The 25510-nt window shown below is 44.9% G+C and overlaps 1 protein-coding gene across 1 annotated transcript in view; it reads right to left on the reverse strand.

Moving 5' to 3' along the window:
* Nucleotides 1–11533: 11533 nt before the first annotated feature.
* DDX31 (DEAD-box helicase 31) overlaps nucleotides 11534–25510 on the reverse strand; it is a 44533-nt gene continuing 30556 nt past the window's right edge. Inside the window, exons 18-20 of the mRNA XM_063316128.1 lie at nucleotides 21865–21976; nucleotides 17806–17974; nucleotides 11534–12691 (exon numbers count right to left, since the gene is read on the reverse strand). Coding sequence (XP_063172198.1) covers nucleotides 12550–12691; nucleotides 17806–17974; nucleotides 21865–21976 — 423 coding nt within the window. The 3' untranslated portion in view covers nucleotides 11534–12549. The remainder of the gene's footprint in view (nucleotides 12692–17805; nucleotides 17975–21864; nucleotides 21977–25510) is intronic.

The following is a 25510-nucleotide window of genomic DNA, read 5'->3' on the forward strand; positions in this document are numbered from 1 at the left end:
GCAGCCCGACCCGGGCGTTGTTTCAGGAAGATACGTGGGAACGCGGCGCTCCCGCTTGCCTCGACCTCGCTGGCGCCGGATTGACTCTGAAAGGGGGGAAGGGAGGGGGGAAAGGAGGCGGGGAGGGCGCAGCAACCCTGCGCGCCTCTCGGGGCATTCCCACGACCGCCTCGCTCTCTTCCAGCCCTACCAACCAAGATGCTGCAAATTCATCCCCGGCACTTTCAGACGCTCCACATCTGCCTTTTTCCTTCGTTCGACCATGGACTTCCCCCCATTCCCAACCTTTAATTCCCTATCTGGGTTTCCTTCTTGAACTGAGTGGGCTTGGGGTGGGGGTGAACCCTGGGTTTGCAAGCTCTGTTTGGGGGTCCCAGTGCTGGGCCCTACCCAAGACCCCGCCAGCCGTCGATAAACCATGCTTTAGACATGCAAACCTGGCCACTCTGAGGACAAGTTCCTCCGGAGTTTAATAGGTTGTGGGAAACATGGCTCAGCCTAATGTGCAAACCCAGAATGTGAGTTAATTCAGCAATCCAAATTGCACTTGTTGGAACTCAGCTCCATGTTACGTGAAAGTTATAACTCATCCTTCCCCCACCCTGGTATGCTGCACTCCCACCCCCAGCATTCCCAGCCAGCATGGTTGAAAAATTAAGGTTCATTGTAATCCAATATTCCTAGAAAGTGCCCAGGTGGGAAATCCTCCTTTTGATGTTCCTGTACATAAATGGTTTATTTTGCAAGTAGCAGAATTCTCCCTCCTGGCCACCGGTTCTAGGGAGCCCCCCCTCCCTTCTTTGCCAACAGAGGAATATTTTTCCTTAGAAATCCGCATTGCGCATATCGGCAATCGATTTGAGTACTGATTTGTTGAGTTTACAGTCCCTCATGGACCTTTTTGCTCCCTTTTTGCTCCTTTCCCACCTTCTTACCACCCCCAAAATTGGCCTGGCCCCTTCCATTTTGCAGAAAAGGAGGCAGAACGCTGGCTCTGCTCCCCGTGGGCCACATCTAGCCGAGCTGCTGGACAAATGTCTTTCTTTTCTAATGATAGGGCCGGCCCCACTTCACATGAAATGGGGCCCAGTGCAGAAAAAAAGAGCATCCCAAAGACAGGCCAGATAGACTCAGAAGCCCCACAGTGTCATCACTGTGACGCTGTCCAAGGTGTCTCCAGGTTGTGATACTGTGCAGCCCCAATTCCTTGCTGCTGTCTTAAGGTTGGCTGGTTGTTTTAAATCCCCAGACAGAACAACAGCTGAACCGTGCACTGTTTGCAAGAAAGAGAAAGAAGAAAATAAATGCAAACAGTAAGCAAAGATAAACAGGGGAACAAAAAAACCCGCTTTAAATACTGGGTTGGAGTGAAGACATGACATGCTGATTCCATAAAGACCAAGTGATGACTCTCATTCCACTAAGATCAAGGGGCCTGTTTTGCAAGGCAAGCTTTGAAATCAGTTCTCTTCCTTTAAGAGCTGATTTTTCTGATTTCAGCCAGAAAGGGGGAAACCGGAGAAGGGAAATCAAGTTTGAAATGCTGGACCTAGGAACTTCCAGATCCTGTAGGAAGCTGGTTCTCAGTTGCTTCGATGGGCTTACCAGAACTGGCCTATGACCACTAGGGGGCACATCTGGTCTTTCCTGCCATCTGCTGGCCCTATGGATTTTTGCAGCTCAGATCTGGTCGCCCACCAGATCTGGTCCTGGGGAACAGGGGTCTATCAACATCTGCTGGAACTTAAGAGTCCATCCCTTCACTACGTTGGTATCCCCCCTCTAATGGCCTCCCAGTGTCGGAGCTACTACTTTCTTGAAGCCTCAGCTAGCATTTTTAACCAGAGGGCCACCAAGCTGGGAGAGCTGAGGCCCATTAAAGAAGTCCTCTGCCCATTTTATTTCATTAATCCTCCAATTCTTTGTCTAAACTTGTTCCAACGGGAAAACTGGGGCAGTTTCCCTATACATTTCATTTTAGTTCCAACAGCTCATGTATCTTTGAAGGCCACATCTACTGATGCTTTTGAATGTCAATTCTCTGGTCTGATTTCAGTGTGTCTTCTAACCAAGATTGAATGAGAAAAATTGAGCCTGGAAAGAGATCCTTTTTTTTTTTTCCTTTTGCAGTTGGGTGTATGCCTATAGAACAATTTCATCCTTCCTTAGCCAGGGCAACAAAACCACAACAAACCACGATATCCTAGTCTAGCGTGAAAGAAGTCCTTTTATGCTACACCAACAATTTTGAAAACTACGTACCTTCTTTTTAAAAAAGAGGTCGGTGGGTTTTTATTTTATTATTATTTGATTTCGGTTGCTGTTGTAAATAACTGTGTGCACAAAAGTATATTATTTATGGTGAACCCCAAGGGTGTATTTGTGTAAGTGAGTCTTGTAAGTCTGTACCATTGTGGAATTCTCTTTCCTGGATTTTATAATGGAAGAAGAAAAGAAGAATTCTGCTTTAGAAGAAATCAGATTAAACGGATCTCTCTCTTCCTCTTTTTTAAATGTGAAAATAAACTTCTTTACAAACAGATGGGGTCAATTCCAAGTCTTTTTAATTCCACCAGCCGCAACTCTTGTTGAAACATCAAAACAGGCTGGAAAACATGAAGGAATTTGTGCAAGGGAAGTGTCTACTCATGGAGGAAAGAAATATTTTGCTATAGTTCAGCCTGTTCAAAGATCTACCTCTTTTTACTAAAAAATAAGCAAACCAACCCAGTGGGTGGGAATCTGCATGTCCCCCCACCCCACCCCACCCCACCCCACCCCACCCGCACTTTACTTGCAAACTTATAGGAATTTTTTGCTTTTATTTTTTTAATCCATTCAGTCTTGTCTGGTTCTCAGAGACTGCCTGGACAAGTCCCTGCGGCTTTCCTGGCAAGATTTCAGAAGTGGTTTGCCATTGCCTCCTTCCTAGGGCTGAGAGAGAGTGACTGGCCCGAGGTCACCTAGCTGGCTTTGTGCCCAAGGCAGGACTAGAACTCACAGCCTCCCAGTTTCTAGCCCGGTGCCTTAACCACCCCACCAAGCTGGCTGTCATCTAATTTAATGGGATTAAGTCCCAGTAAACTCAACACTGCTGCTTTGACATTGACTGGACCCTGGCCATGGGGTGAGTGAATCTGTCCATTTCACTTCCCGACTTTTGCAAACCTGTCCATTCTGATTCCCCATTTTTCCAGGAATACGTTTTGTTCTTCCCATTCCCACCTTGGAAAGAACTTTTTAAAAAGTTTGTTCTAGACTTGCCTCCCTTTAGTACATCCATCTCCAAAATTTCTGCAATTTATTGGTCCCCTGCTTTACCTAGCAATTTCCCAATACATTGTGCATTTTTATCAAAGGGCGCATTTTGAACAGGCATTATTTATTATTTATTTTATTTATTTATTATTCAAATTTAATTACCACCCATCTCCCCCAAAAGAGGGACTCTGGGCGGTAATTATCCAGTATACATGGTGTTTTATTTTGCTTCCCTGGCACTATGCACTGTGAAAGGTGTACAAGGGTGCATTTTAAATGTTAATTGACCTCTTGGCTTGCGTAACCATTAGAAAATAAGAAATTAGATAGGTTCTCATCAAATTAATGTCTCTCCTTTGCTAATCTGCTAAATGCAGACATTTCCATTAACATCCTGGTGGGGAAATCCCATCTCCATCTTAAAAATCCTGACTTCCAAAAATCCGAGGCTTTGTTATTCTCTTTCATAACTTTGGAAGAGGTGCCTGAGTGTATATGTTTGATGCAGAGCAGATTTTCTTTCTCTTTCTCTCTTCTGGATTTCTCCAGACAAGCAAAGAACATTTGAACCCAAATTTGTGTAGGTACAAAATCTAGCTGAGGCGGAACAAATGCTCCACTTGGCCAGCCTTGTCTGAGTTGGAAGCTAAGCTGGCAAGGGGCTGGTTGGTCCTTGGATGGGAGACACCACAATATGCTGGAGTTGTAGGCTAAACTGAGATGTTAAACGTATCTTGAAAGAAGACAGTAGAGAATCACTTCTCTACCACGGCTGATAAAATGACATGGATGTATCCTGGAGTTCCCAGAAGTCTGCCTTTCCAAATTGAGCTGGAAGGAGAAGAAACGCAACACACAAGGAGGCCACGCCTCACATCACACACCTTGGACCAACAAAACACAGTGATTCTGCTCCTGTAATATGTAGGACCTAATCAAAACTCATTACAGTGAGCCATGATCATCTGGTCCATACATGTAAGACGTGCTATCACAAATGACCACTCGCCATTTTAGCTTTTAGGTTGCCTTCAACTTGAGTTTGACTCCCGCTGTCAACACAAACAGATCCATGGAGGTTTCGAGGCAGCAACAGAAGTGGGTTGCGGTTGTCGTCTTCCAGGAAATACTTCATCTGCTTCCAGGTCTATTCGCCTTAGGATTGGGTCTCCCATCTAAATTCTAACCAGGTCCATTCCTGCTTAGCTTGCCAGGAGCGAGGTGAGCTACAGGTTAGTCTAGAGAACAGAGACAATGACCTTGAAGAAGATAGGCAGGAACCGTTACCTAGGCAAAAGGGGCTGAAATATTTAAGTCCAGAACATCCAGATAACATTTGGAAGGAGCTCAGACAGACACCTCCCTAATTCACTGGAGTATAAGGGGGAGAAGGTCCAGCGCAATCAGATTGGCAAGATGCTGTTATGATAGCCAATCTCAATAAAAGTAGCTTTAGCCTTTGGAGTTGATTTCCTGGTTTGATCTGCCTAGGGGGCCTGAAAGCTCGGCAGCAAAGCATAGACCAGCCTCTTTAACAAAATATCTTCACAAGAAGAATCAATTAAGGACCCCATATCTATCTTAGTACCTATCTATCCAATCTATCTTAGTATCTATCCATCTATCTCAGTAGCTATCTATCTATGGCCGAATTTGATGCTGTTACATTATGAGATATTACAGTTTGACAATCCCTGGAATTTACCTACTCCGCTCACTTTCCCTCCCCGCACTTCCTTGGCTGACTTTGAAAAAACTAAGCCAGGTCAGACCTGGTTAGAAATTTGGATGGGAGACAAGAAATCCCTGGGCTGCAGAAACCGAAACATATGAAATATCCCAGAAGGCATCAGTGACAATGGTGCAATTAAGAAAACTTCAAAGGAGTTTCCATTTAATGACCAGGAGCACAGCTCCACTGGAGGGAGACTTAACTTTATTCATCTGTACAATAATCCTGTAAGGTAGGTCATATTGGAGGCACAGCTGAAGCCAAAAGAGAGTATTTTGTCTAAGCAGATCCAGTACAAAATTAATTTACAGATCAATATCATTAGCTAGCATAGTAGAGAAGCTGCATAGAATATTTGCCAACACAACAAAAAAGGCTTATGATTTTTTTTTTAAGTTTGTACTAATGGGTTGTGTGAATGTTGCGGTATTCTTCAGGTTCAGGGTCTCTGAATATCAGCTCCTGGAAATATATCCAAGGAAGGATGCTCCAGAGATAGGTATGGCTGTCGTAAGGTTGGTTTCTAACACACTTAACTTGGTTACTGGATAAATACTTTGCTGAAAAGTGACAACTCAAAAATGAATCAAACAGGTCATTCCCACAAACCACATTCCTCCCTTCTGAACCAAAACAAAACTTTACAATTTGTGAAATGCAACAATGCCATCTTTAATTGGACTAGTTCTGCATATTGTGGGAATGCCACCTAAAAGCTTGCACAAAATTAGGCAAAAATCTTCACACCAGCCATCTCATTTGGCCAATGGCAGGGAGTAACAGTGCGGTTGCCTTTTCCACCTGTTTTTTAGGAACCCCCTCATTTGGGGGTCTCTCCTCCCCATCCCTCAACTCATCCATCCCCCACCTCCTTGCAGCTTGGAGCAAAAAGCTCAGGGCAGGAGGGAGCCATCGGGAAGATGTTGCCCCCCGCCCCACCCTTTCCCAACCTTGCTGGGTGAATTATTAACGCTTGTCTTCAAAACAGGATAATGGCTGTAAATTATCACTTGGGCAAAACTAAATGGATGCCCCCCCCTAATAATCATGGAAACGGGGGGGGGGAGGGCAAGAGAGAAAGAACGGACAGGAATGTATTTCTCGTCTGCCTTTGGCCAGTTTCTCCCCACCAGCTGGTCTCCAGGACAGTTTGGAGATTTTTTTTCTCTCCCCCCCCCCCCCCGCATCTCGGGAAGGTGGCAGATGGATTGCGAGTCTTTTAAAAGAGCAGCAGGTCTTTGCCAGATCAGTGTGCCCCCCCACTTCCCTCCTTACATCATTTTCTTCCTCAAGTTGAAGGCCAAGCTATTCAGATTGAGGCACCAGGTTTCAGAAGCTGGAAAGAAAGGCCTCAGATTTAAGAAGAGATTCTTTTCCGTGGTCCACCCATCCAGGATTTACTCAATTCATCCAGTTGTGCAGGCGTGCACACCACCACAACATAAAGGAACACACACACACACACCAGGTTGGATTGGATGTACACCCTTAGCTAGTTTGGGGACTGCATTCACATCACCAACCTGGTTCCTGAACCATGTTCTGGATTCATGTAATACCCAGAACCCGTTTTTCTGAGTTTGCACGATGGATCAACTTCGACCAGTTGTTGCCCAACAAGGCACAATTAAAACTAAGTAAGCTGAGCATGTCCAAAGGTAGCAGCTTGGTCTGGCCAGCCTCAGTGTGTTGTGAGAACATAGCTAGGGGCCTTCAGGGGTGAAGGCAGAGGGGGCATCTAAACAAGTGCAGAGAAGTCCTAGAATGGATTGGGGCAGTCTTCTGAAATCAAGAGGTTATTTTATCATGAAACCAATAAACCACCATCAACCAAACCTCACCAAGATTTTTTACCAAGGTTATCATTCAAACCAACCAAACCACCCCCAACCAAACCTTACCAAGATTCAACCTAATCTAGCTTATTATATCATGCAAACTAACTCAACTACCATCAACCAAGTCTCACCATGATTCAGCCTAACCAAGCTTATTCCATCATGCAAACTTATCAGGTCAGATAAATTTGCATGATGGAATAAGCTTGGTTAGGTTGAATCAGCATTTGATTCTTGGGTAAATGTGAGTTCTCCTCCTGTCTCTCTTTGTAAAAACATCACACAACTGCCCAACACCCATGATATTCCAAACAGCCCTTGCAGTGAAACTCCTTTGAAAATCTGTGACTCTTCTCCAACCGTTGCAAATCTTTGTCCTAAAAGGTGTTTCTCAGAATTGAGATTTTGGGCCAGTTCACACATCAAGCTAAGCCAAACACAGGAATGGCTTAGTTCACATCGGGTGTATTACTTGAATGCAGGGACTCTGATTTATTTAATTTCTTCTTCAAGGAAAAAGGGGTTATGGCGAGGTGCCAGCCTGCCTCTAAAATCCATCAAAACGTCTTTGATTTCCCATTACATTCCACAGAGAGAAAGGCAAGAATGAACGGATGAATGAATAAATAAATAAAAATAAAAACTTTGAAAAGAGAGTTTGGGGGGAGATGATATTTGAAATGTACTGGGTTCCAAAGGCGGCTGTAATTCATTCAGCCCGCCTTTCCTTGGTATTGTGAAAGATGACCATTTTGCATAACAAAACAGCAACTGGGGAGGGGATAAGGATTTGGAAAATCCGGCTTCAGGGTGAGCATGAGTGAGCTTGTGTGCGTGCTTACAAAAAAGGTGTGGGTGTGCAAAGGCGGACAAGGCGAACAGGATTGTCCCCCGCTTAGGGTTAATGAAGTGGGAAAGCAGTTTCTTTTTACAGGCACTGCAAACAGAGGGACCCCCCCCCCCTTTTTCAGTACAAAGACTCCTCCTGTCCAAGGAAGGGCCTACATGGATTGACTTAAACCCAGGGGATAAGTGCTTTAAATTTAATCTTATTGCCTAAGAATGAGGCCAAACAAAACTCTCTTAAAATCATATTAAAAATCTATCAAAGGAACAACTTGGACTTTTATCATTTTGAAAAGGGGAGAGAAAAGTGGGGGGGGGGAATAATCTAGCCACCGTCTTACACACCTAGAAATGGAAATCCGGAGAGATTCTGGGCAATTTAATTATTCTTGCAACTGCGGCCGATGGCCCCGCGCGCACGTTAATGAAAGATGACTCTTTCACCGCCTGGAAAAGCTGCAGGATGACAACCTGCTTCCTTGAGACTTGTCTGGGGAGAAACTGAAAACTTTGCCTCCCACCTGTCCCCCCCAAAAGGTGGGGGGCTTAAGTTTAAAATCAATTTGAAATGACTTAGCGACAGGTTAGTTCGTGGTAAAAGGGAAAAGTGACTCTCTCCAGTTCTGGGTGAAACTGAAAATCTGTTCCCCAAAATCACTTCGTTGATTGGAAAGTAAGGCCCGGGAAAATCAACAGGGCTTAATGTTGGATGGAAGAGGAGGTGCTATGAAGACAACTGAGCTGCAAAATAATTTAGGCCCGTCATTCCCTGAAAAAAACAAGGAGAAAACAGCCCTCTCGGAGACTCCGTCTTGCATTTCGGTATGATTCACTGACCTGGTGAATCCACCTTTTCCTTCCTTTTTTCCTTCTCTTATTTTTTAATATCATTTTTATTAAAGAGATTTTTTTAAAGAGTAAAAACAATGCAAACTTTGAAAGGTAAGGAAAGTAAAGAAAAGTAGTAAGTAACTGGAAAAAAGTGCAAAGAAAGAAGAGGAGAGGAGAGGAGAGGGCTTCTGGTCTTCTTAACAGCAGTTACAAGTAAATTTATATTTTACCCTCTCACAGGTTACAACATAATTTTCTTCTTTCCATAGTCTACCTTTTCTAATCACCAAACCCATAAATCACAAGTTCATTTTTTACTTTTTTCAGCAAAAAGTCCATCAGGTGACTAAAAAATGTAGCTATCGTCTTTCCTTTTTTTCAGTCATTGTTTCTACAGGTAGTCCTTGCTTAATGACCATTCGTTTAGTGACAGTTTGGACTTACGACAGTGCTGGAAAAGCCAACTTAAACTCGGGCTTATGAGCGTTGCAGCGTCCTGCAGTCACGCGATTGCCATTTCCGACCTTCCAGGCAGCTTCCAGCAGGAAAACCAAAGGGGAACCACATGATTCACTTAATAACTACATGGTTTGCTTAATGACCGAGGTGGCTCGCTTAACAACTGCCACAAAAAAGGTTGTAAAATCAGGTCAGATTCACTTAATGACCGCTTTGCTTAGCAACCAAAATTCCAGTCCTAATTATGGTCCTTAAGCGAGGACTACCTGTATCTTACCTTTCAAGATCACAACCCTCTCATGGGGGCTTACAAGCATTTTATACAATCTGAAAAGATTAATTAAAAAATCTCAAAGGATTAATTAAACAAATCTTAATTATGATTTGCAGGGACAGAGTTAAGCAGCTTTGTTGTGTGGCTGGGTTCGCATCTCATACAAAACCCAGGCTTGTTTAAGTGTGGTTTGTCAGTAGGCCATGACCTGAGTTCTCACAACCCAAGAAGCAAAACCGTGTGACGGTTGAGCGAATCAAGTACAGGGGCTCAAACAAAATCACCTGCCCTCATAGGGGGCTTCCCGATGCATCTCTGAGTGAGTCCTTGTTCTGTGTACCAAACAAGAAAACTATCTGACGGCGCATTAAAACCATCTTTTAAGAGCCTTTTATCCCAAAAGGCAACCTCACAACTTCACAGCCAGCATCCCACCGCCTCGACTGCTGAGACAGAGCTGGTAAAACCAGGCTGCAAATGTCACTTAAAACCTGAACAAAGAGCCACATTAAAGGGAGGAAAGTGGTACATTTTCAAGGGGGATCTTTATAATGCACTTAGAAATGTTGATTGTCAAGCTCTAGATTAATACAGTCGAATGCTGAAGTGACATTTCTGTTCTGCAGAAAAGCTCCTTTTCTCCCCCCCCCCCCCCTCCTTCCCCAGACTGCCTGCATTTCATTCAGAAACAAACACTCCCTTAGATTCATTCTGAATTCTGACACAGGCTTTGCGTTACGCCGGCGCGCGGTATATTTTCAGCTGGAGAGGCTGCAAACTGGATGAAGTTCTACCTGGAATGCATCTCAGGCAGCCCCATGGATTAGCCCCCACAAAAGCAAGCTCTTTGGGGTGTGGTGTGTAGCTTTGGGATCTGGAGAGCAAGTTGTGCAAGCTCCCCAAATCTTTGGCGTGGAAAGGCTTCTCTGTCGACAAAGATTGCCCCCCAGATTTGAAAATGAACTTCCCTTCTAAAGCAGAGGAGCCAAATTCAGCGGGGCAACCCTCCTTGGCCAAATGGAATCGCCCGCACCACCCTTTTTCCAAATTTCCTTTTACATAGCAAGAAGCCAAGATTGGCTGCCAGAAGCTAAACGTTCCTCTTGTTTTAAAGAGGAGTTGGGTTCAGCAAGCAAGACTGTGTATTCATGAGGGCTGTGGGTATCTCTGGCAAGTCACACACTCAACAGCGAAACCCATTCGTGGCATCACGGCAACGTGGGCACGTTGAAGCAGATCGGGTAAGGACCTAGCCAATGTTTTCACAAAACACTAACCCCGGTTGGTGCTACTGTGGTTTTGATTTCCCCTTTAAGAGCTCAAGGGGGCATACCTGGCATTCCCAGCTTCCATTTCCTCCCACAACACCCCTGTGAGGTAGGCTGGGCTCAGAGCAGTTGGCCCACAGACACCCAGGGTGAATGAATTGAACCTTTCACTGGTCCAAGAAGCATAATGGCATGTGAATCAAGCCTGCTTGGATTATTTATGGTTATTGTTTATGGTTCAATGTATTGCATGGATCCAGAAAACAGGATTAATTCTGTCAGCAGATAAAATATTTGGGGTGAATAGCATTGAGGGACCAGCACATCACAAGATAGATAACAGAACATACTAGGATGAATGCACTGGGAGCTTTAAAGAATCTCGTAACAAACCATCCATCCATCCATCCATCCTATCTATCAACTATCTATCCATCCATCTATCCATCCATCCATCCATCCATCCATATCATCTATCCATCCATCCATCCATCCATCCTATCATCTATCCATCCAATCTATCATCCATCCATCCATCCTATCTATCATCCCTCCATCCCTCCATCCAATCTATCATCCCTCCATCCAATCATCCATCCATCCATCCAATCTACCTACCTACCTACCATCTATCAATCATCTATCTTATCTATCATCTATCTATATCTATATCAATCAATCATTATCTACCTACCTACCTACCTACCTACAATAAAGCTTTAGCTTACTTCTACGTAAGTTATAACCATTACACAAAAGTTATAAAAACTTCAAAGAGGTGTCACGGAAAGTCATGGCTTAATTTACAGCACAAGCAGCCTGAGGATCCAACCTCTTTTTACAAGCTTGAGGACTAGAAACTTAGGGTTCCACAGGTTTGTCCTCAGTGGATCCCAAACTCTCTAAAATAATCCCAAGATACCAGGAACGGGTCTGAGCGGAAACTCAGAATGGAAGAACCTGCCCGTCTGAGAAGAGGAAACATCTCATCTTGCAGATGGAAAAACACAAAATGTTGAGATAATTTTATTATTGCCAACCAGGTCAGGGCAGAGTTTCTGCTTCGCTGCCAACTTTAGCTAAGACTACCCCTTATAGATCCAGGTGAGATTCAAATCGTAGTATGTTCTATAATCAGCTGTTGTCCATCATTGAGGAATATTATGGGCTGTATCAGCCTTCCCCAACTCAGTGCCTTGCCAAGGTTTTTGAGGCTGACCAATGATCTGGGACAATGCAAACTGTAATCCAAAATATCTGGAGGGCACAGGTGCGGGGTGCGCCAGCAGAAGGAACAGACTGATCAGCTGACATTTTAAAATGCAATCCAATTAAATGATACCAAATCCCAAATTTCTTTGGCTTGTCTGCCCGCAGGATTTCCCTAAATGCCACCGGAAAGCACCCCAAGATTTCTTCTCCATGCTGCCAACCAATTTGAACTGAACAGGTCAGGCAAGACGCAACTGCCTTATAACCAATACATCTTCAATTGAGTGGAGGATAACCCTGGTTGAACCCTTTTTTCTTTAAAAGGCAACCCAATTACATTAAATCCATTTTCCCTTGGCTTGCCTGCCTGCAGACTTTCCTTAAAATAAAGCACCCCAATTTTTTTTCCCTCCACACTGCCAACCAATTTGGACTGTAAAAAATCAGATGGGATGCAACTGCCTTAAAACCAATAGGGTTTTCCTTTAGTGGAGGGTAACCCTGGTTGAACCTGGTTTTTTAAAACGCAAACCAATTATGTTAAATCCCATCTTTCCTTGGCTTGTCTGCTCGCAGGGGTCCCCAAAACTCCTCCATAAAGTACCCCAAGATTTCTTCTCTGCACTGGCAGTCCATTTGAGCTGAAAAGGTCAGGTCAAGATGCAACTGCCTTATTACCAATACATCTTTAATTGAATGGGGGATAACCATGGTTGAGCCTGGTTTGTCGTCTCTTCTAGATCAGGAAGGGGACATTCCTGAGATTCTGCCTTCTCTGCCCCCCAGTTGTTTTCCAATCCTGCCCACCAGCCATTGAGAATTCCCAGATCAGCTGGGAGAGTGTCTCTCCCCCGATTTTATCAGCTGTTTTTTCCTCTTGACCTTCGAAGCCGGAGGATCCAAGCCACTTGAATATTCAGAGGCAATATTCAGATGGGATTTGACCTGAGTCTTCCTGAGAAGGTCATGCCTGGTCAAAGAGAGAGAGAGGGAGGGAGGGAGCAATGAGAAATAAAAAATAAAAAGTTTTTAGGATTTGGGTTTCCAGGAGCAAAGGCTTTATTTATTTCCTTTTCCAAGGCATTTGATTTCTAAAAGTCCATTGTATTTAAGAACAAACCAACAAGCCAACAATAATAATCAAGCAATAACTGAACGATAAAAAGCAAGGGAATATTAAAAGAGGAATACACGGTCAAATTAAAAGAAAGATAAAACCACTAACGGCACCTGATGACACTGGTAATAAAATTAGCAGCAGGAAAAGGTAAGATTTTTTTAAAAAAAACCATGATGCTGAGATAATAAGCAATAAGGCAGAAACTTTTACACTGCGTGACCAACAGGCAAATTCTTGTTTTATTTATTTATTGAATTTATATACTGCCCATCTCACAATCAAAGGGACTCTGGGTGGTTTACAAATAAAAATTTGTAATATAAATATCAATTCTGTGTGGGCAAGGCACAGCTTTGTAGCAGGCCAGCTTCTGATGCACAAATCCCAAAGGGATCAGCATCTCCCACCCCACCACTGAGATGCTTGCCCTGCCATGCATTTCTGGCGACGAGGTAACCATTTCTCAGAGGTACCCTAGTTTTCAACCCAGATCCTGCAGCTGTTTCATCTGAAGGTAGAACTTGAGATCTTGGCTGTGCCAAGCATCGTAGAGGGATACCTCTGGCTTCATTCAATCTGGGCACCTGGTTTCCAACCTGCCATGCCCCACAAGCCATTGGTGGCTGGTGTGTGTTAGGAAGGGGGTGGCACTGGAGAACCATTTATCGGGGCATCCAGCAATTCAACAGACGTCTCCCTGCCACATTGGTGGCTGACACAACCCCACCTTGGAAAAATGGCAATTAAAAAAAAATCTTTGGGTGCAAAAGTCTATCTGCTCAGGGTGGAGTTGGGAAGCCTCGGAGCGAGGAAATGCCTCCATGTGCATGGAAGAACCGCCATTCCTGATCTTGCACAGTCGTGTCACGCCTGCATAGGTGCCTGAGAACGTCCATTTCCAAGGGGACAAGGGGAAGAGAGCATGTAAAGAGTTGGGTGGATTTACTGCATAATAAAATTAATCTTTAGGAACCCGTAACGTTCTAGCAAGCTGCAGACGAAGAAAACAAGATTCTTGTCTTGATTTCAAGCCAAGAGTCAAATCTTTAGTGTTTCCCTGTCCCCATCCCCATCCCCATCCCCATCTTGTTTCTTTGGCCAAAGGGCCACAGCTAAGAGAATGCCACCAGCAGTTCAGATCCAAACCAATTCGAAGGGCTAAACCATCCAGAGTTTTGATCCGACACTGGGCTCAACTCTCATTTTAAAAAAGAGGGAAAGAGAGAGCAACTTTTCTGTCGGACAGCATCAGTCTGGCGGCTGCACCAGAGCAAAAATCTCCCCCTGGGAAGGATGCCAGCTTTCCCTGCCACTAATTAAGTGATATTAAGGCATCCGTAAATGCCACGAGAAAATTGGCAGCCAAGCCGCTCCTAAGCTGATGAAGCGATTGCTTTGCTGGGAGAAGGGGTTTCAGCTGCAGGCGTTCTCGGAGCATCTTTGCATCCTTCTGCCCTTCCCGCATCTGGCCGAAAAGATCAAAAGAGATCGCCGCAAATTTGGACCCACCTCTAGCTGTTCCAGAGCAGCCTCGCCCAACATTTGGGAGAAAATCAAGACAGAGCGAGAATTTTAACTGCCACTGCCTGTCCCAAATTCCCTTTGCTTTAAACATTTCCAAATCGTTGCATTTTATCGTGCCTCTGATTTGCCTTCTCTTGAATGGGTTCAGAAACATTTCAGCTGGGCTTACACTGTGTGCTTAAGCAATGAATTCACACCCTGTTTTCTGGGTTGGCACCACGCGCTAAAGCTGGTGCCTCAAACCGCCCGTTTTTCTGGCTTTGCACAATGCGGTGCTGAAATAACCAAGCAGGCTGGATTTGCACCGCACAGTAAAAGCCAGAACTAGAGAATCAGGCTTAAGAAAACTGGGTGAGCATGGCCTTAGTGCTGCTAAGGAGCTCTGCAATTTGCCCCCAGTTTTGGAGGCAAACGGACTGACAAATAAATGCATTGGTTTATTTCATGTACTGACCGGTGGGGAACTTCAAGCCTATGAAGAATTGAGAAGAATCTCAGATGCCTCCTCAGGGGAGGCTCCACCCATCACTCTCTTCTGATGGGACTGCTAAGGCTTAAAGTTCACACAGATATCCAGAAGGCCAAATGTGCCCCCACCTCTGAGCTGAGATAATCAGCCAGCTGGTTCATACACCAAGTTACACCATCAATGAACGTGCTGCAAAGCCTGGGTTCTAACTCAGTGGATCGTGAGAACCCAGCCCAGGAACTGATTCCACAAGCCATCGTTAAAACGATCAATAAAAAATGGAGCAGACAGCAAACCGATCCAATTTCTTGATTAAAACCTTTCCCTCCCTTGGTTGGCTGTTGCGATGGAATTAAAACAGGAGCATCCCATGCGTTTTCCCACCGGGGGACAAAAGAGCAACACCGAATTAATTAAAAAAATTAGTCATAAACCAGTTAATGCAACTGGGTGATGGTTACTGTTACTTATTATTATCCTGTTGTTCGGCTGAGAGTAAGCAAAGGTGTCCTCAGATAAAACAAAGGGGTACCTAGGCTGAGCTCTCCCAACACACTTAAGCCACGCTCAAGTTAATCCTGGTTCCCTTTTGGGAACTCAGCAGGCTGCACCGAGCCGCTTACATTGTGGTTTAACAGATGGAGCCAATCCAGAGAAACGGGTTCATCCGGTGACCAAGTTAAGCATTTGCAGATAAACTGAGTGGTGATGTGAACCCCAGATTTTTGGAAAAGTGAAACCTTTACTCTTCTGCAGGGGTGTGGGCAGCAATGAGTTCGCTCTCAGTGCGCCATGCTTGTTTGCCAGACCCTTGGGTCCTTGAGAGGGGGGGGGGGAAGCGGCTTAAGATAATAACAACCTTGCAGGAACAGAGGGAAACGCTGTGTAGCTGTAATCTACCAAGAGACTTTGGTGTCAGTCAACCCCACTCCCTGCTGGGCCAAAGCGACATCAAAGCCCGGCCCCATCCCATCTTACATGTTCTTTATCAGCTAATCAGGCTACTTCCCACTAAATAAAGCTCTTTTAAATCCCCCCCTCGCTGGGGCATTCCGTGTCCTGCTGCCCATCTGCTGGCGAGGGTCAACGACAGCAACCTGCCAAAAAACACGGCATTCCCTAGCGGGTTCTTGAGAAGACGACAATGGACCAAGCCCTCTGTCCGACATCCCTCCCATTCCCCCCCATCTCACTCCCCCTCCCTTTAATTTGGCTCAGAGAGGCAGAATTGTCAGCCCCCCTCCTGCTCCTTGTCAAGGGGGGGCTTGGATTAAGAGGGACTTCCTTTGTGGGACTCCTGCGTCCCCTGATCAGTGTTGCTAGCAACAGAGGATGCTTGTAAGGGGAAAAAAAATACAGCCTTTTAGGGGGGGGAAGTACCTCAAAAACATGTCTGTTTGTGTGTGTATGGGTTTCCGTGGGGTGGAATCAACATGAATGTTTGTGAAAAAGGAACAGAAGGAAAAGACAGAGGAGGCAGAGCTGAAACAGACAACTACGAAAGAAAAGGGCCAAGCCCCCCACCAGCTCCCCCAAACCTCAGAAAGTTAGAAGAATAACAACACTGGAATGTGTTCACCGCCCTACCATCTCCAGATTAAAACCAAGGGAATTTGCGAGTGAAATTAAAAAAAGCAGAAGGTAAAACTATAAAAATGAAAGGTTAAAAAAAAAAACCAACCAGAAATGCATGGCTGGAAATGAAAATAAAATAACATAAGTGCAGTAGTTGGGGGAAAGAGGCTTAGCACACCATTCAGCCTAATTAGAAATATGCTAAAATGTCAGAAAGCCCAGAGCTTTGAAGAAGAGAGGAGCGCCAGGCCGGGCTGGGCTAAAATAGCCAAGGTACACCGGATTATTTATTGATTGGGCTCTATGTCTCATCTTGCCAGACCGCCACCGTGCCAAGAACAATAAAACTCAAATGACAAAATCCTAAAACGTGTGCTGTTCCTTTCAAATTAAAACGGTCGCCCCATGTGAAGAACGTGGAAAGATTGCCCCCCCCCTCTCAAAAGACTAACGTTTTACATCAAGGACAGCAGTGAGTTGGCAATAGGAATTTGAATTTTGTCTTTGATTTTTATATCGTTTTTTTAACTGATGGGAGTTGCCCAGTCATACGCTTGACTTGGGCAACTAGATAAGTCGAAATCATAAATAAAAGAATACGTAATACATAAATGGAAGATTCAGTTCCAAAGTAGGTCCCGTTGAGACTCAACCGGATCTGCTCTCAGGAATCTGAGAACCAGGCCGGAAGCTCAGATGGGAAATTAAAAAAAATAGTAATAATTGCAAGGACGTAGGAACATCCTGCTGAAGCATTTCAAAGGTGCCCTTTTTGGTAACAGTAATCTGGGCAGTGTTGGACTTCAGGGTTCAGTGACTGTGGTCTTTCTAGACCAGGGTTTCCCAACCTTGGTATCTTCAAGCTGGGTGGACTTCAACTCCCAGAATTCCCCAGCCAGCTGAAGTTGAGGTCCACCCAGCTTGAAGATGCCAAGGTTGAGAAACCTTGGTCTAGACCATGGTCATTAAGCCCTGAAGCTCAACAGTGCCCAACAGATATACCAGCCATGAATGCCTATCCAAGCAAATCTGGGCCAAAGAAACATCTCCAAGCTGCCTTCTGAGCATGGATGGATAACTTCTGGCTGGTGGGCTTCACCAGGCCCACAAGACTGGGACATCTGGCCTGCAGGACCTTGAGTGAGTTAGCTGTCACTAAAAACCTCTCTGCTGGGGCAGCTTCATCCCCACCTCCCCTTTTAAGGAAGGAAGACCCACTTCCCTGAAACCTGGGCATGATTTTCTATCCCTTCCTTCCTGCATGGAGAAAAAGTGGACTTTTTGCTGACGGGGTGATGCCTTCTCTCCATGCACGGTGCCTGACGATGCAGCCCAGCAAGAGAATTTGCTTGCTCGCTTTGAATATGGGGCTTGAAACAAAGCCCAGGTGTTTTACCTGTTCTGCGTCTTGCCCCGCCTCGAGGCCGCGGGAGCGCCGAGATTCCCAGGAGCATCGCGAAGCCCAAAACTCTTTGCCACGTGGCCCAAATGCAGAGCCCGGACGTGGAAGATGGGCTTGAGGTTGGCTGGGTAGGTGGCGTACGAGCGAATGAAGGACTGCAGGGCTGAAAGACAGGGAGGCAAATGAAGAAATTCAAAAGGCGCCACTCGCTTCTGCCAATTGATCTTTCATTGAGCCCTGCCTGGGTTTGAGAACCTTGGCCTTAAAACCGGAGCCCAGGCTGAACGCCCCAAATTGATGAAATCAGGAGCCAGTCTCCTAGAGCAGTTCAACTTGCAACAGCGACCGACGCATTTGGAATCTGTCGGGATCTTTCATGCACTCATTCTAATACTGGTCATTTTGCAGTTTTGAAGCCAAGAACCGACCTTTACTTTCCCAGCCTCCCTTGAACTCAACGAGTTCTACTCAAGAGTAAAAGTGCAACGGATCTGTACAAGATCATGTTTTTTCTGAACAATGTGCTTAACTAATTTTTTTTTCCTGAGTTTGCAACTAGGGGCCTGACAAGAGCGAGATGGGGTTGATGTGACGGTGAAGGCGCTGGGCCAGGACTGGGTGACTTGGGACCAGTCCCTCTCCCTCAGCCCAGCCTACCTTGCAGGGTTGTTGTGGTGGGGAAAAACAGCAGGAGGGAACATTAGGCACATGGCCTTGGGCTCCTGAATGAAAGGCAGGATAGAAAGCTAACAAGTAAGTAGTAGTAATTTATTAATTGATTAGTCCTGTGACCTTATCAATTAAATTAAATTAAATTAAATACAGAGTTTAATATCAAAAAGAATAAATATAATATTTTGCAGGTTCTGAAGAGCTGTTCCCTGCGTCCTCTGACAGCCTTCCCAAATTGTGCTTTCAATAATGTGTTTTATTGTTGTTCGTACCCTTCCGAAGGAGGCATCTCTTGAAACGTCCTTTTTAAGTGAATACTTTTATTTGACAATAATTGCTGATCGAATCATAATTGGAATATTTTAATCAAACAATCTATCCAATCGTTTCATGTCACTGAAACACCTGTTGGAATTTCAGAGCTACGGAAAGCATCAATCATTTTATTAAACCTCCTTGCGTTGTTCACAGCAGCTGGGGAGGGGCTGGCCTTGGGATTGTTTGAGCCTATGGCCGCCAAGCTCGTTTGCCAACCAGGGGGAAATGAATGGGTTTAGGTGAGCCCCCACCGTGATGCCCACTAAACCACAGAATTGGTGGGCTTCCCCAGATTTAGAGGGACTACGCCTCCCAGCATCCCTAGCAACAGGCCACGCAGCTGGGGCTGTTGGGAATTTTCATTTCATTACCTGGAGAACAGCACACAGCACATCCCCCTTCTGCACCCCAGCAATCTTAAATGCCTGGGATGCTGAGTCCCAAACCACCTGGAAACCCTGAATTCTTGGAGAAAAAGGCTAAAAACACCCACGGCGGATTCGGCTGCTTTCATTCCTGCCCTATAGGCTGACCACAGCTGCCCCCAGCCTCCAAACTCCCCCCCACACCCCTTCTGCCCTTCCTTCCTGAGTCAGAACACCACCTTATTTGCCCAGAGATTAAGCCTAAATCTCTGTGTGGTGGAAGATTGTGGTTTACGAACAGTAATAAAAATGTCATTTTAGCAGGCTCAGTCCTCAGAAGAACCCTGGGAATCCATCAAAGCTCTATTTGCTGAGCAAAGCGAACGCCATTTCCCAATCAATGAGGGAATAACAAAGGACAGCGCTGTGCAACCCCTTGTCTCATTTCCTATCATCAATTTTTTAGCCTGGGAGGGGGAAGCAAGAAAAATAGTGAGGGCCCCCTTGTCTTGAATGGTAAAATATGGGGTTTCAAGATGCTCAGTCACGTATTGGGAGGCAAATGACATCTCCAGCACACTCAGAGCAGAGGCAGGGCTCAAGCTGACCTAAGTATCCTTGCTGCCTCTGCAACAGCTCCAAAGGCAAGTTTCTAGTCCATATTGATTAAGGGAAAAGGAAGGCTTTTAAATATTGATGGATTTTGTTACTGGTTTATAAAAACAGCCATAAAAGTAATGGGTGTAGTAAGAGCCTACAATTTCCCCAACTTGACAGCCCTCCGGATATATAGATCAATTCCCAGAATTCTAGCAATAGTCAAACACTGGCTGGGGAATTCTGGGACGTGACGTCCATGCATCAGGAGGGTGTTGTCCAATTCCCAGAATTCTAGCAATAGTCTGGCTGGGGAATTCTGGGACATGACATCCATGCATCGGGAGGGTGTCGTTCAATTCCCAGAATTCTCAGCAATAGTCATATGCTGGATGGGGAACTCTGGGAACTGAAGGGAAGCTGAAGGAAAGTGGCTATAAGAAATAAAAATGTAAGTGCCAGAACGCCCTGTTTTGGGGAAATCTAGCCTTCTCAGTCATATTTCACCATAGCTATTATTTAGAAGCAACCTGCCTCTAATCCTGCAATCTCTATCTAGGCATCTATGATTTTTTTTAAAGCCCAGCCTGCCTGCATTCCTTCTCTTCCTTTTACGAGCCAAAATCTCACCAGCCCCAGATAAAAAGAAACATTCTCCAAAGGAGGTCCCAATCCACAACTGGTCATCAACACTGGCTAGGTCAAAAAAACAGGGCTGGGGTTGGGGAGTGGATGGCCAGCAGGCCAAGCCTTTGGCGCCATTTCTGTTTGATTTTTTGCCATAAGCCCAAGGCCCAGCTGCTGTGTTAATTATTCACCGTTCTTGGCTGGGGCGGAGAAGGAAGCGAAGGGAGGTGTGCGGATGCCAGCTGGGGAGGGGGTACGGATAGGACGCGTATGCAGAAAGCGGGGCACCGAGAGAGAGGGGAGGGCAGGGGACAACTTTGCAAAAAAAACAAGAGTGGGGGCAGAGGAATGAACTAAGGAGGCAGCATTTCAGCATTCATCATAAAATGCGGGGCCGTTATTCTGTTCACTTGGACGCTGGCACAGGAAAACCTGTTCCATCTGTGTTTATGGAAGCCTCCGTGGCAGAAACTGCTGATGCCAATATGGGTTTGGTAATGTAGAAGCCCCTTTCCTTTGATTCCCAGTGCCAACGTCTCATGCCGGAAATGGCGCTGGTGAGGAAGGCCCAACCGAACGCTTTGGTTCTCCTGCTGAGAACGCCACTCACTGCTCAGCCTGCTTCTCTGGCATTTGGCTGGTCTGTAAAAAGGGGCACGCGGGATCGAAGAAGGCCACAGTATAGTCAGAGCTGGTTAATACTGCGATGGGAGACCACTAGGAAATCCCGGAGTTAAGAAAGCACCCCTGTACTGCCCCTTAAAAATCACACCCGTAGTGTAGCCAAGGGAGACCTTGGTATATTGGTTAAGGCACCGGGCTAGAAACCGGGAGGCTGTGAGTTCTAGTCCCGCCTTAGACACAAAGCCAACTAGGTGACCTCTCTCCCTCTCTCTCAGCCCTAGGAAGGCAGCCATGGCAAACCACTTCTGAAAAACCTTGGCTGACCTTGAAAAGCTAACCAGGGTCCAAGCAGAGTGCAGCTTGGATGGGAGACCACTAGGTGATCCCACTCAACTAGACTAGGAAGTGGGAAAAAATAGTGCTGAAAAACACACGGTCTACGGCCATTTAGTAAAGTCCAGTTTGATTAGTCCTGAAGAAGAGAACGGCCAGATAATTTGAGGTTGCTGCCAAAAAGACAGCACAGGGGTATTTCTGATGTTCCCAGAAAACTTGAAGGAAGGTGGGAAAAAAAAAAATCAAAAGTTCCCGCTGGGGAGATACGCTTCTGTACTTTTTTCCTTCCTCTCGAGAGCAGTGAAGCTGAAATAAAATTAGGCAAGCTCTGGATGCGTTCTGTGGTTCATGTCCATATTAAATGAGGAGAGTCCTCGCAGGCCACAGAGGATTTCCATTCAGAACAGATCATGCAGGAAAAGGAAAGGGAGGCTTTCTACCAAAAAATTAAAGCCTTCTCTTCCCTCCCTTAAACTCAGAAAAACTCATAAAGTTACGCAAGCAAGTTCCTGACCTTTTTTGGCCCATCGGATTGTTTTTGTGCTGGAATGGACAAAATCCTCAAATTCAGTCTGCATCACGGTGGCTCTTCGGCGGACTTCCTGGGCATCTCCTTGATGGGTCTTCTAGACAGCAGAGGAAAAAGAAGAAAAATTTAAGCAGAGCAGGCCAACAGAAGAGATTTTAAAACTCAGGTGTCTCCTTTGCCAACTTGGAAAGGGAATAGGAAGCAATCCATTGCTCTTCTCAAAGGATCCAAGCTGTGGATCTGATGGGAAGGGATTCCAAAAGTCCATCAGGAAAAGCACAAACATTTTCAGAAAATTACAGAATTAAAAATTAAATTACAGAAAATTACAGAAAAATTATTAAAATTTCTCTGGAATCCCTCTGTCCCTAACCATGAATCAATCAATCAATCAATCTGGGAATTAATCTGGGAAAGAAACTGAAAATCTGCAATTTGTACAAATTTCTAGCTTCGTTCTTGCCTTAGTCCCGCATTCTAGATCTGGTGATCCTTGCACGGAGTTACGTTGGCTCTGTACAAATGTAACCCCATGCAAGGACCACCAGATCCAGAATGCAGGACTAAGGCAAGAACAAAGCTAGAAATTAGCTGCAAGGAGAAAATGTGAGAAAATTAAGCAGCTAAGGGGTGAAAATGCCATTCATGACTGCCTGCTCAGCTCAATCTTCCTTATTTTGCTATTTATTTAATTTACATTACCAACACTAGTGGTGGCTTGGTTCAAAACAGAAGAATATGACCACTGGCTTAACTGCCTTAGCTTCCTCCCAACCCCTCTCCAAAAGCAAGTTTCTAGTCCATATTGAGCACGGGAGAAAACTGTGCCCAGCTAACCAATTTCGCTCCCATCCTGTTAACACGGTGGCAGGAGAAGCATCCATTACACGGATATTTATCCTAAGCATTTCAAACAAAGCTTCTAAACTAGCAACAGTAACAACTACCCCTTTTGTGTTATTTATTCGGCTTACAAGGAATACAAAAGGCTTTTTCCCTTTTCAACCAGCCCAGTGGCAACTGTAACAATTAAAATCCTCTTGTTTTGCAGAGGGTTTCAAAACACATCTGCTTTTCAAGCAGCTGCAGAAATCTCTTGCCCTGTAAAATAATACACCTTGGAAGAACATGATGCTAGAAGCTGTGGAGTTGAAAAACAGGAATGGAGGACAAGAAGGGGAGAGAAATTTGCCCTTTTAAAACCAAGCCAAGCTTATTTACAAGCAGAATTGGTGCAGAAAGGAAGTCATCCTGCATTGGGAATTCCCGCTTGGAAAAGTTTAAGCCTTAAGCCGGGGTTGCTCCATCTCCAGGCTGAGGACGACCCTTGGATCGAATGCAAATTTCCATTTAATTAAGTACAATTCTTTACTTGTTCATTTGCTTGCCTTGCTGCTGTTTTTACAGCCCAGCCAACTCTTAAAACCTCCAGGCAGGCTACAGCAAGTTAAAATTAAGGCTGCTGCAATAAAATCAATGAAAATAATAATAATAATAATAATAAAAGGCAACTGTCAATCGGCAGTCATCAATCAATCCGGCCCTTAGATGGGTGCTAATAAAAGCTAGCTAGCTGGGTGACATAAAAATCTCTTTAAAGATCTCCCAAAAACCACAAGGAGGGGGCTTTGTGGGCGTGTTGGCATCGTGCCTTTTTCAACACGCATATTAAAAACGATACTTTGGTGGCCAAGGAGTGACAGGCTGGCACCTATGCCCACAGCATCCATCATGCAGAGCTTAGAGCAAATCCGGCACCCTCGCAACATTTTGGACTACAACACCCATAAACCATCTGACACTAGTGAGGATTGGCGAGACACCAGTTCAAATAATTCCTTTGGCCACGTCATTCTTGGACCTGCTTCGTACTTTGTGCTAAGCTGTTGTTTTCTTTCGAAAGAGTGCTGCAAAAAGCCACAACTGGCTGAATCCAGGCCTTACACAACATTAAGGTTGGTGTGAATCCTGGTTTGTGGACCAGGATACCTCTGGCTGCGTTCAGACCCCTTTGTAAACAATAAACCATGTTTGATCAACCATGGCAGCTGATTCACACACCACGCCAAGCCCAAACCAAACCATCTGCCCCTTTTTTCTTCTTGCATCTCAACTACCTGATCAGGCTGTTGTGAGGACCACACAGAAAGAGGAGAGATGTCCCCTTGACTTCCTTGGGGGGGGAAAAAGGGGACCACAAGGAGAAGTAATCAATGTAAAACATCACACCGATGTAAATACGCAGCTCTTTCTGCATTTTTAAAGAAAAGCGATGTATAAATAATATTTTAAAAAACGATTTCAGGGTCCTGTCCTGAAATAACTAAGCAAAAATAACTAAGAAATTTCCAAAATCACTAATAAATTTCCCCTCCTTCCCTCCCTCCCTGGTGCTCCTGCATTCACCAATCCACCTTTTTTTCCTTTCGTTAAGCCCTGTTGGGTTGCACACAGTGTCACCTTCCTTCCTGGTAGGTGTGTGTGTTTTTTTAATATGAATGTGAAATTAAGTGAAGTTGCCCTTTCCCCCGACGGACAGAATCCTCTGTTATTAAAAAGTAAAGCACTTTAATAATGAAAAACTTTTTTCCCTCCCCTGCCCCCCCGCTTTTCCTGTGTTTTAACTGTTTAAAATTAATGAGAAGGGCAGACCGGTTGTCAAAGCATTATTGAAAGCGGGCAGTGAGGACCAAATAAACTTGAAAATCCCCCCCGAGTGTTAAATAAACACAGCCTCACACCTCTCCAAATCCCACTGATGGTTATTGTATACTTTTCTGTAACCGAGCTCAGAATAGATGCGAACGCCAGGGAAGCAAGAAAAGATTTCAGACTTCCAATAAAGGCCTTAATTTAAAGACAGCCCAGCGCGAATTCCAGGAGAAAATTAAAGGGACCTCAAATTTAAGTGACAGGTGACTTGAGCTATGCCAAGTCTGTCTGGGGATTTAGTAATAATATGGCAATATATTACAAAGGACTTCTCACTATCCTCTTTCTCCTATGCCCAAACTCCCTATCTTTTAGGTTTCAAAATGAGGTATCGCCTCTTCCTTTCTCCAGGAAAAGAAAAAGAGAGAGAGAGAGAAGAAAGAAAGAAAGAAAAAAAGAAAGAAAGAAAGAAAGAAAGAAAGATTTTTAATAGATGATTAAGCCAAAGGATTTAAGAAACAAAATAAACAACCTCGCCACACAGTTAGATGGAAGTCAGACTGCAGGCTTGGAGGCCAAAAAGAGAGAGGAAAAATGAGGGGGGAAAAAAATAATAAAGCTCAGGAAATGGTGAGAGAAAAAAAGAGGTTTAAAAAATTTCCACCCGGCCCTGTCTCCCTGCCATTTTCTTTTCCTTCTCTACATCTCTTCTTGGCCCCCCAGAGAGCAATTTTATTTTTCAAACTGGACCCTAATGGGCATGTTTTGATTCCTGATTTCCAGGGCTTTGGGACTGGTAGAAATCTAAATTTCAAAACAGAGCTGAAGTGGCAAACCGGCACACAAACCGGGGTGTGCAGAGATTGTTTGGTGTTTTAGAGGCGGCGAAGCCAGGGTTGGCTGAATAAAACCTGAATCCAACCACCTTATGGCACAGTGTGTTGCCTAAATCCAGCCCTTGTCATCAGTCAGCCTGAGT

The sequence above is a fragment of the Candoia aspera genome, chromosome 16, assembly GCF_035149785.1.
Source record: "Candoia aspera isolate rCanAsp1 chromosome 16, rCanAsp1.hap2, whole genome shotgun sequence".
NCBI lineage: Eukaryota > Metazoa > Chordata > Lepidosauria > Squamata > Boidae > Candoia > Candoia aspera.